This window comes from Acartia tonsa, chromosome 5, assembly GCF_053477335.1.
Source record: "Acartia tonsa isolate MP-2025a chromosome 5, ASM5347733v1, whole genome shotgun sequence".
In the NCBI taxonomy this organism is placed as follows: Eukaryota; Metazoa; Arthropoda; class Copepoda; order Calanoida; family Acartiidae; genus Acartia; species Acartia tonsa.
The window spans coordinates 48859677-48872035 of NC_137264.1; the positions used below are offsets into that span (position 1 = coordinate 48859677).

At 29.8% G+C, this 12359-nt stretch overlaps 1 protein-coding gene across 1 annotated transcript in view; it reads right to left on the minus strand.

The window, feature by feature from the left end:
- Nucleotides 1-4762, minus strand: part of LOC145319703 (formin-like protein) — a 101885-nt gene extending 97123 nt beyond the window's left edge. The window contains exons 1-2 of the mRNA XM_080162002.1: nt 4294-4762; nt 2158-2385 (exon numbers count right to left, since the gene is read on the minus strand). Coding sequence (XP_080018128.1) covers nt 2158-2171 — 14 coding nt within the window. The 5' untranslated portion in view covers nt 2172-2385; nt 4294-4762. The remainder of the gene's footprint in view (nt 1-2157; nt 2386-4293) is intronic.
- Between the last annotated feature and the right edge of the window lie 7597 nt (nt 4763-12359).

Sequence of the window (12359 nt, forward strand, 5' to 3'; positions counted from 1 at the left end):
AATAAGCAAAGCTTAATAAAATTTTGTGGGGATATGTAAATTTTGAACTTATTTATTCCCAAAAATGGACGAGGTATCACATAGCCCGGGCCTGAGAAACCCAGCAATAGGGTATTTTAATTTCCCGCCTAATTTTAAAGGTCTCAATGTTAATTATTGGGGTTGAACACCCTGAACAGCGCTAATAAGCATTATAGATAGAATTTTTAAACTGCTTTGTTATTTTGTGCCAAAATATTCAAATAATTTTGAAAAAATATGTTGAGTTTTTAAAAAAACTGATTGAAATGCTCAAAAATGGTAATTTATAAAAAAAATTACTAAAATAGACATTTTATTATTGTAGGTATTACTGAAGCATAAGTGATAATGATATTTACCCACCCTCATTAAGAGAATTTATTATACATGCCATATAATTGATAGAGTTTAACTTAAAGTCAAGAAAATAAAACATTATGATAACCCGTTTTACCCCATCCCTTATCCTCTACCCCACTTTTGCTTTCATTACAAAATTCTTCCATCCTAACTTAACAACGCTATTCAATAATGTAGCTCACCAAATTTACACATAAGGTGACGTTAACATGGGAAATACATATAATTAATTATGAAAATAATATATCCAAGTGCGTCTGTCGATAAAAAGAGAAAGACGCAATAAATCATTTAGCTCTTTATTTTTAATTTTTTAAGTTTAAAAATATTGTACTCGGCTATTCCTTGGCCGATTTAGGCTTTTAATCATATCCTGGCCGAGACAAATTTAGACCGTTGACTAATCAAAAATCGGTTCAGTTAGAGGGATACCCAACGTCTCAATTTATTGCTACCAAAAGTCTTATAACTACGTTGCAATTATATACAAACCCGTAAATTGAGTTTAATCAAAGGAGTATACTGCACATTTCAATCACGCCCCCATCCCATGATACAGCGTGGAATTAATTTGTCATCGACCACATATATAACTAACAAACTAACAACCCCTGCACTCATTGTTTTATTTTTAGAAACTCAACCCCCTCCACTTAACACTTAAGTCAGGGTTGTATATTCTGCACAAGAATAATTTTTTTTACCACTGCTGCAAAATGTTTTTTTTCTTCCCCCTACTAGTTTTTTACATCAAGAAAGGTGAAAAAATAGAAAAAAAAACATTCAGAATTCTTAATTTTATTCATATTATTATATTATCCCACATATTCTTTTAGATTTTTTTTCAACAAGGAAGAGAAAAATGGAAAAAAATGTTTTAATTTCTCTTAATTTTTTTACATTTTTCCCCCAACTTTATATTTATAATTCTTCCCCCCACTTTAGCAGGGTCAACCATGCAGAATATATACCCCTGGTTTAAGTTTAAACCTGAATAATTTACCTTGAATTTGATGGGAAGTCCAAAATATTAACTTTAAATTCTATTACTGGCTTTTTGAGGCGGGGCATTTGAATGTTTACCCCCCAAAAATATCAGACGTCTTTCTCGAATAGGAGTTAAGAAAATCATGAAAACTTAAAAATCTAGGAATCGAACTAGCACCCCAACTAATAAGCAAATCTCAATCAAACTTGATAAAAGTATGCAGAATATTAACGTATTCAATTCAATCCCTGAAAATTTCAGCCGTCTCTTTTGAATAGGAGTTAAGAAAATCATTAAAACTTAAACATGTAGAAATCGATCTAGCACCCTAATTCATTGACGAATCTTAATGAAACTTGGTGAGAATATTAAGAATGATAACTTATTTAATCCCTGAAAATTTCAGCCTTCTATCTTTTATAGGAGCCGAGAAAATCTCGTTTCTTCCATTCTGTCTCTGACGGATAGACAGACGGACGGACATTTCGAATTATAGAGCAGCTTCACTACTAAAAACAAGTAAAAAGTAGGTATATCTAAATGTTTTTCTAATTATAAGTTTACAAATCTTTAAAAGTATAAGTTCATAAAATCTTTAATATGATAAGTTTATTGGACAATCCTTCTGGGTTTAAGGATTAAGAAAAAAAGCAAAGAACGCATAATTTAGACTGTATTGCTAGGTTAGGAGCCATTAACGTCAAGGTGCTAAAAATGATAGATAGATTGAGGGACGCTAAGCTTTCTGGGTCACTTTTTAATGCAAAAAAATATAAATTATTACTTACGTTTTATCAGCCATTTTGATGATTTTCTATCACTTTAAATTGAGAAAACACTGTACAATAATGAGCTGTCTGATAATAAACAACAATCACAAGTTTTTTCTCCACTTTTATCACTTTTTTCAAACACTTAGCACTTTTGCACTTAAATGCATAGCACTTCTAGTAGTGGGACTCTACTAGCAACTTTTGGAGACATCACTTTAGTTCATAGTAACTACATACTCATAACTATATAGAGTAAAGAGTGAGTCAAATAAAGTAGCAAATGTATTCTTGATTAGCAATTAACGCAATATGAGATATCATATTTGAGAAAATAGATAAAACATCAAACTATATTTTAGTAAGACTAGAAAAAATACTCAATAAAAAATTCATATCATTATATTATATTGATGAATTTCAATTTATAAATCAAATAATAAAATTTTTCATAAATTTTTTAATCAACAATATATACCAAGAATAAAAAATTTCTGCAACATTTTTTGTCACTATTTCATTCATGTATTCTCTAAAGCATCATTTATTGAAATACTTGACTAAAAATTCTTTGAAATTTGGAAAAACATATGGGTGTGTTTATATATATTAGTGTTACTCATCTATTCATAGATAGATAGATAGATAGATAGATAGATAGATAGTTAGATCGATAGATAGATAGATAGATAGATAGATAGATAGATAGATAGATAGATAGATAGATAGATAGATAGTTAGATCGATAGATAGATAGATAGATAGATAGATAGATAGATAGATAGATAGATAGATAGATAGATAGATAGATAGATAGATAGATAGAGATAGTTTGAGGTAAAGATTACTGAATATTAAAACTTTACTGAATATAATTTATGAGTTTTGAATCTCGATAAATTAATTAAATAAATTGAAAAGAACTCTATAAATATATTTTTTTTGAATTAATTACATCTCATTTTAGCACGGCTACTTGTTGTTTTATAGAATGTCCGTATGGTTGTCTGTCAGGGTAACTGACGTTATTTGATTCACTTATTTGTTTTTCTGATAGATTTTAATCATGTATATTTAACGAAATTGTTATATACAATGATTTATTGGCAATATCTTTTTTTAAAATTGGGTAGTAGTTTTAAAATTATTTCTTTAATGTTCTCCTTTATCTAATACTAGAGTTGGCTCGATATAATTATATCCCTATTGGCTAGTTTTCTTTATGCATATCTATTTCTCAATAAATCTATTTTCCTCACCCGGCATTACTATCTAAAAGAAAGTAAATATTTAATAATTTAAATGATTTTTAAAAGATTTTTTTTAATTATATTTTTTTCTTTACATTACCATCACCAAAGGGTTAATGATGATGATTACAATTTTAGTTTAATATTTGAACACACAAAATGTCGCCACAATCGAATTCTTTTAAAACATAGTTTTCTTAAATTTATCATATTATAAATTTAAATTTTCTTTTTTATGATTAGAAATTAAATACATCAATATAAGGTAAATAGCAACATGAAATGAAAAAAATGAATTTATTTTTAATAAAGTAAAATAATGGGTCTTATCGTTCTGGGCAATGAGAGTTTATTATGGATTATTGGAGCACTATGAGTTTTAATCATATATTCCTTGGAAAACTTGAGCTCGTTTATAGACATTTATTTCCTATATAGATCTGACATGGATCTTGAAGCAATTAAGCAGGCCGTTTTGTACATGTTAAAAATTGGAAGATTTCATTAAATAAAAGTAATCGCAAATATACTTAGTAAATGATGATAGCACATTATTGCTGCGCTACTCATGGTAATATTTGCTCTTATAATTATTATAAAATTAAAATAATATTTGAAAGAAATTCTTAATTCATTAAAATAAATTAAAAAGTTTAAAAATAGATAAATGACTGATAACTTAATCAATAAATAATCATTTTTTACCAATCAAAATTTATTTTTAAACTTTTAATTTGAAATTAATTTCAATATTTTTTTGTTTAATTTCTTAAATTGCTATCATCCAACGGAGATATCTTTGAAAAATGGCTGTAGCTTGCCATAACTTTATTTTGTTAGCTTGTTATTTCTGCGCTATTTATTTACATATTTGTTCTTGTTATCAATAAAATTTTTAACTCACTCTTTACTTAGTCATGTCATTTAATTTTATCACTTGAATTTGATTTTAAAATGTATTATGATGAACATATAAGGTTTTGTTTTCACTTAAATTATTTCTTGAAAAAAAACAATTCACTTAAATTTTAGCTCACTTTTGAATCATATAAGAAATTCATTTAAAATTTCACTGGTTTTCCTTGCACTAGCTTGTATAAGTATAACCCTTGCCCTTTGCATTGCACGTATAGACTAAGGGTTGTGCCAAGGGTATACTAAATTGGATGGGATAGATAGATTTACAACCCATTATCACATTGTTACTCTTCAGTTTATATATTTATGGTCATAATCTCTGTAATATCAATACATATAAATGGCTATCTAGAAATCATGGTATCTATCTATCTATCTGTGTGTCTATAATGCACTGTCCGTGCTTAGGAAATATTTTTGCGCGCTTATGGGTTGCTCGCCGCGCCCGTAAGCACACAACTGTGGAATTTCTTAAGATGAGAATATTTACGTTCAAGCAGTTCAACCAAAATAATTAATTAGCAAATATTAATAAGAAAAATATGTAAACCTGAAAAATTATAAACCTAACTAACAAACAAAAACTTAAAATCTAAAATAAAAAGTAGCATTTTCTTAATTGCAGTTCAGCAAAAGAACATTTGACAAAGGATGTTAAAAAAATCAATCGCTTCACTTCTTTAAATATAAACCCTACAATTTTGGTCAGAAACTAACAAAAAATAACCCAACTTATGCTCAAGCAATGACAATAAGATAGAAATATTAAATTTTGAATCTAACATCTCTCCAGAGCATTAAGGCTCGAGACCTAGCCCTTGTGAAGAATTTTTCCTTACAGGGAGATTAAAAATAAACAAATCGCCTTAAGTACTTGAAATCTTGATATATAGATCCCATAATGTGTATACATCAGAATTAGTATGTGTATGTAATTGTCTGTTATGGAATTATAAAGATCGATGTACTTTGTAAATAAGGAAATCTTAATAGCATTCTTTTAAAGGTGTAATGATTTTAATGTACGTTAAGTAAAAAAATATTTTTTTTAAAATTACCTTTTTCTTATTAAATAATAAAAAAATTGCTATTTCCTAGAATTGTTGCAATGTGTGACTAATAAGAAACTTTAGGATTGGATGAAGGGAGGGGGGGGGGGTAGCTGTGATGTTATGGAATATGGGCGCGTGCAAGTATGTAAAGTGTCCCCTCAATTACACAAAATTTAATTCTTTTATAAAATTTCATAAACACCCATGAAAGCTCTAAAAGATTACAGTTAATGTCTAATAATAATAGTAAAAGGGCTTTATGAATGATTTGCGATTATGATGCTTTTAACAAATAATATAATTTTGTGTAAGTGAAAGCACACTAGTCTGTATATGCCTCTATACCATAGAGGAATCTGATAAAAAGAGTAACAATTAATTCGCACAAGCAAATCTATTGATTCTAAGCAGCTAATTCTAAGAGTTTCTCTCCTATATTATTTTTTAGTAGTGTTTGTTTTTGTCTTCAAACATACAACTCATATTTCTTTTCTATGCCTCATTTTTTCCTCCATGGTAGTTATTTCAATAATGTCATGTAAATCAATGTACAATTTCTACTCTTCGGCTAAACCATAATGATTCATGATTTGCTAAGCCTTACGTTTTAATTTCAAATAATAAAAACCCTCTTGTAAAATACTCTATGGCAATATTTTAAGTTTTTCTCTTTTGTTTTACTCTATGGTTGTATGTTACAATGTTATGTATACTATACATACAAGTATAACACCAAGTGATAGGACAATGGACGTTAAATTAATCTTCTTCACAATTTATTATGTTTTAAGCCTTAGGTAGCCTTTGGAGAGAGAAAAGGATGTAGCACTTATGTCCTTATAGCACAGATAACTACCTCCCTTCCTTTTTCAATGACCTTATTTGTCTGCTACCAAATTGTTTTCTGCTACTTAGTTGTGTTAATACACGCCACACCATTGGTTTATTTTCAATTAACTACCAAATTTACTGAAACGCAAGCAAGCACGGATAATTAATAACTTTTTTTTGGCTGTGTTGTAAAAACCCTACATATCAACCTTTTCTCCTATTCATCCACGACGGTGATATAATCCCATAACACTCTATGGATGACGAGAATTTTAATAATTATATTTGTCTATAAATATGACAACATCCATAAGACAATAAAATTATGTACAACCACAATGATGATACAGAAAAGTACCCCTTCTCTTGATTACAATCAGTGGTTTAAACGTTTGGACACTCAACTTAATGAACCAACCAATACAAATTTAATAAAGACTTTTGGGAAAAGCTTTGTTAGTCCCGAGGGGCTGAAGGCTCGGGCTACCAAATCTTATGATTTTTATTTAAGAAAATTTTCATTATGCCTCAGGATCGATTCTATTCCAGCGAATATTAATTGGTTTCGAAGATGTATTGAAAAAGCAATTATTACTTATACAGTTGAATTTCATTAACAACCTAAATATAAAATTCTCAAAACATTTATTATGTCACAAATATATCAAAATTAACACTAAAAAATCTTCATTACTGATTTCCTATGAAGTGATCTTTTAAATAAATAAAAAAAATCATATTTTTTTCGAAGAATGGTAAAAATATGTTCATATGCAGGAATGTGGAGCCAGGGTAACTTTTATAAATTAGATTGTGCTCCATTTTCTGGAGGTGCATCAAAATCAGAAAGAAAATTGCTAACAATGAGAATTAAGCAGGTAAGAAGACTCAACTCACACAAACGTAACCTATGTATAAAAATATTTACTGACAATGGCAGCTGAAAGCTCTTTATGGAGACTCTAAAAAGGGGACAAATCTAAAAACTTTTAGTCAAAGTATCCTGAATTACATCATATTAGAATAATCCATTACTCTAAGATGACGTTTTCCAGGAAACTTTGACCAAAAGTGTTTTTAATTTATCTCCTTTTATAAAGGCTCAAAAAAGAGCTTTAGGCTAAGAATAAAAGCAGTGTTGGTAGAAACTGGTTCTGTAATAGGAATGGTAAAAAAATATTTCTAATAAAGATAATGTTAGTTGCTTTTTAAATGGTAATTTTGGTATATTTATTATTTCGAATATTTATTCTTTAATGAATTTCTAAATTTAAGAATAGTTATTTCTCGCATCATATTATAAATGGCTTTCCGCAGATATAGAATGTACAATTATGAGATTAAAACTAGTTTTTTTAGCCCCGAGGTGACGAAGTCACCGGCTAAAAAAACTAGTTTTAATCTTATGATTGTACATTTCTATATTCGTAGAAAGCTGGATATAATACGATGCGAGACATAGTTTTTTCGTATGGATGAGAACCGGTTCCTATCCACCGGATTCGAATGAATACAAGAAAATCATTTAAATTCTTAAAATCACTATTGAAGAATAGTTATTTCTCGCATCGTATTATAAACAGCTTATGATTGTACATTTTTATATTCCTACAAAGCTGGATATAATACGATGCTAGACATAATTTTTTCATATGGATGAGAACCGGTTCCTATCCACCGGATTCGAATGAATATGAGAAAAGATAAATATTTAAACCTTAAATGTTTGTAAACATAGTAAGATGAGCTAAGTCCTCTAGAAAAGGTAATGAATTATTTTCCAAAACTTGATAATTAGAAAGCCTATTTATAAATAATTAATGTAATTAAACAGAAAATTTCACCATAGTTCTTATGACTTCCTATGTTTGTAATGGTTAATATACAATTTAGATATGATTGTATGTCTGACAGATTCATTTTCCAATTATATATAATTGTTAATAAAGTGAACTTTATTCCACTTATTTAGCTACAAACATAGAGTAACTTTGCTTTTTAGCAGACTCAGTTTCATTCGTATTTACTGGATTCGCTTTAAGACCTTAGTTTATTTTGTCCAAAATTGAAAATGCTATGGAACTTTAAACATTATTAGCTTTTCTATAATTATGGTCAGTCCTAAAAATCTAAGTATGTTTTTAAACAGTATCAAGTAGTTTTGCAACAAATTTAAAACAATTTTGTTTGGACTTATGCATTAATATTCTGCCTTTTCAGTGTTAATGTTTGTTTGTCCTCCCATTTTAGAGCTTCGCTTTTATGGATGTTGTCATCCTTGTTTAATGAATATGTCACTAGCATAACATTAATTAAAAAGTTTTTAAGAAAACACTTGTACAAGGGATCTAAAGGGATAAGACAATGGTCAATGAATTGATGTACAATGTACATCCAAAATAATGTAAAAAATTACTCCTTCTGTAGATTGCAATTTGTGGTTGAAACGATTGGACACTCAAATAAAAAAAAACAATCATAATTCAATAGAAGTCCTCAAAGCTGCTAAGTCAATAAATAAGAAAACGTTATTACAAAACTTTGGGGACTAGTGTATTAAACAGCACATTGTCCCCTCCCTCCCTGCACTTGTACCCTTATAAAGAGAAATCAGTATATGTAATTAAATGTATAATCATAATGGAATTGCTTTTCTCGTATTCATTCGAATCCGGTGGATAGGAACCAGTTCTCATCCATACGAAAAAACTATGTCTAGCATCGTATTATATCCAGCTTTCTACGAATATAGAAATGTACAATCATAAGATTAAAACCAGTTTTTTTAGCCGGTGCCTTCGGCACCTCGGGGCTAAAAAGCTAGTTTTAATCTCATAATTGTACTTTCTATGTCCGCGGAAAGCCGTTTATAATACGATGCGAGAAATAACTATTATTTATTACTGATTGGAGAAGAGAAGCAAATTAATATTCAACCATTTCTTCCTTACAAATATATACCAGCTTCTAAGTTTTACACTAAGGCATTGAGGAAAGGTTAATATGCAACTGTCCTATAAAGAAAATCTATCCTAATAATAAAACAAGGATGATAACTTCCATAAGTAGCAGAGCACATACAAATCTCAGATAAAAGTGATTTACATAGCAGATGTAAGTGGTAATGGACTAATTAGAATATATATATTGATGCTTATTTGTATAAGAAATCATTAGAAAATTCAATCCATCATAAATAGCAGTCTCAAAGTGTTACAGACTAAAGAATATACTAATAGGAGGACAGACAAACCAAGTAAATTATAGATTAGCTTCCCAACTAAAATTTACATAAGTTATTCTATATACAATATATTAGATAGACTGATGGACAAAATTTAGAAATAACAATGAAGTGCCTTAAAAGGAATAAAAAATCGATTACTATTAGCATCAACAAAATTAAGATTACTTGTTCATCAAGATTACAAGATTAAAATACCACGAACAGATTTATCTTCCTACTTATTGTTGCCTGATAAGAAAGTTAAATTTTTAAAAATATCTGCGTCACGCCCAAGGGGTTAATCTTAAGCATGAATGCAGGAATAAAATAGAAGTGCTCCGACAAAAAAGGGTAAAAAATTTAATAGCAGCAAATATTCTAATTGCTTTATCTATGCAAATTCTTCTGATTTTATTGCATGCGAAATTTTGCCTTTTCTAGCTTTAAATATTAAGAAGAAAAAAAATTGTTGATTCTAGCTAGACCCAAACCGGTCCTTAGTTCACGTAGATGGTCTTAAACATGTTTTTTTTCTTTGAACTTGCTAATCGATTAGTAATTGCAGCTTTTTTGATAACCTTTAACGATAAAAATATGCAGTTAACTTATTCCATTGCATGGCTAATTAATTTATAAAAATCATAATATAGAGACACCATATCTATTGAAGGTAGAAGAAAAGAAAAAGGGTTTAATTTTGGGTGTGGGGATCTAAAGTTAAGGCAAGAAATCGGGAAATTTATAAGTGGTCGGGCAGATATAATAAACTTATTAGGATAGAGGATTATAACAATAGTTTCTACCAAAAGAATCATTGATTTCTAGTTTATATTTACAGTTAGATTTGGGATAAAAATATTTATTTACAACATTTTTAAAGATTTAAAAAAGAAAATTAAATTTGTTAAGTTTTTATTTAATTTCACTTAAGTTTTACAAAAAAATAAAGGTGAAAAGTTGGTCTGCTTTTTAGAGAAGTTTCTAATTAAAAGTAACAGGATGTTTGTATGTCCTGAGTGTCTATCTAAAGCTGATATGATATGGTTCTCCTTTAGAGTGAAGCTTCTTTTAGTTCCAGGAAAGTTTAATAAATATTTCTCAAAAGAAAAATCGTCTCTAGAAAAAATAACACCCCCCCCCCCAAAAAAAAAGACAGACGACTTCCCCGCCTCTCCCTATTCCCTGAAATGTTCTTAGAGGTCTCTAGGGGCATAGTCAATATAATCGAGTAACGGAAACCAACATAATTAAATAATCTACAAATCCTATAATTTAAAAGGAGTATTTGAATGGTCTTAAATAAACTACGAAGATAATTTACTATGTCTATAACCTTTAAATATCTAGTATATCTATTATGTATATGAAGCGAGGAGAGAACTGGGAGTGGCAAAGATATTTCACCAAAGATGCATGAACAAATGGATATTGAATTACTTGGATATGGCACCAGATTTTCGCCTACTCTAATAAAATATTTCTTCCAGATGGATGGATAATATAATAATAAAACGATGCCACGCCCACCACCCCCCCCCCCTTGCGATTATGACTTTACCCAAACTTTTACTGACCATGGAGGAACGTATTGACCAATAGTTTATGACCTAAATTGACGACAAAAATTCCCCTGTCACAATATCCACGTATTATATATCCATTCATAAACAAAATGGTGTACATTCACTTCTGCATATCAAAACATCCGTATAATGTTCTATTTTTGCAAAAAGAACAATATGAAATTAATGTTAGACCTTTTCAATAACGAGAATGAAACAAGGGGAAAAGAGCGGTTATTATAATAATAGACATTTAATCCTTATTAAATAATGCGATAAATATGCAGAAACGAATGTACCCCGAACAAGATAAGTCCATACATTAAAACAAATTTAATTTTTTTGTGGTATGCAAATAATGATACGCCTTAGTTAGAGAATAGTTGGACGATAATATAATCTTTTCCATACCTTTTACAATTACCTCGTACGGGCGGGATTACAGTCAAGGACCTTTTCGACTTGATGTACTGTCCAGGTCCTGGTCCAGCAATCTAGGAGAACTAAGGATGATTGAATTTGTTACGCACCTTTCTATGTCTAAACACCCAAGGATATTAGGTTTAGTAACATCCAACAGACAACCAACTCTCTGTGATGCACGACTTTTGTCTGAAAAGTCCCAACTGTGCATGGTGACGAGTTGCGCCTGTTTTGGGTCAGGGCATTCACCCTACTCTAACTATTTATATCGCACATCTGACATAGAGCAGTAGGAATTATTTTTAACGTTTTTAGTTATGACGCGGTGTCTGCCTGAGATTCGAACCTATCACCTTCCCGACGACGAGCGGATTTGCTACTTGTTGAGCCACGGTCGCGGGTTAATCCTTTCCCTAATTACTATGATTCGAATTCTTTCTTTGATGACTGCTAATAATTCTCTTGGGGAGTAAAAAGGATTGTAGGCTAATTCACCTCTCATTGTCATTTCCCTCCCTATAGCTACTTCATACTTCATGAATTTTTTCTGTACATTCACTTCCACACTTATACACAATTCTTAAACCATTAAAAAGACTACACGTTATTACAATATTATTAAATGCCATTCCCCTTTCTTTTTAAAAGCGGAGCTTTTCTATAATTATGGTCGGTCCGTCCATCCTTCCGTCCGTCCGTAACGGATAGCTCTTTTCGTTAATTTAGCAATGTTAGAATTGTTCCATCGATTTCAAACTTTGCATGGTGATTCCTATAGGAGTTAGGTACGAGTTAGAAAGCGAAGTAACTTCATAATCGTTACCAGAATGTCCGTACGTCCATTTTAAACATGTTACTTTTAAATTTTTTTATCAACAAATTTTTATGTGATAAAATTATCCGATTGGTCTGGTTTTTGGAATACTGATTCCAAGGACAACAAAGTAAATTGTTATAA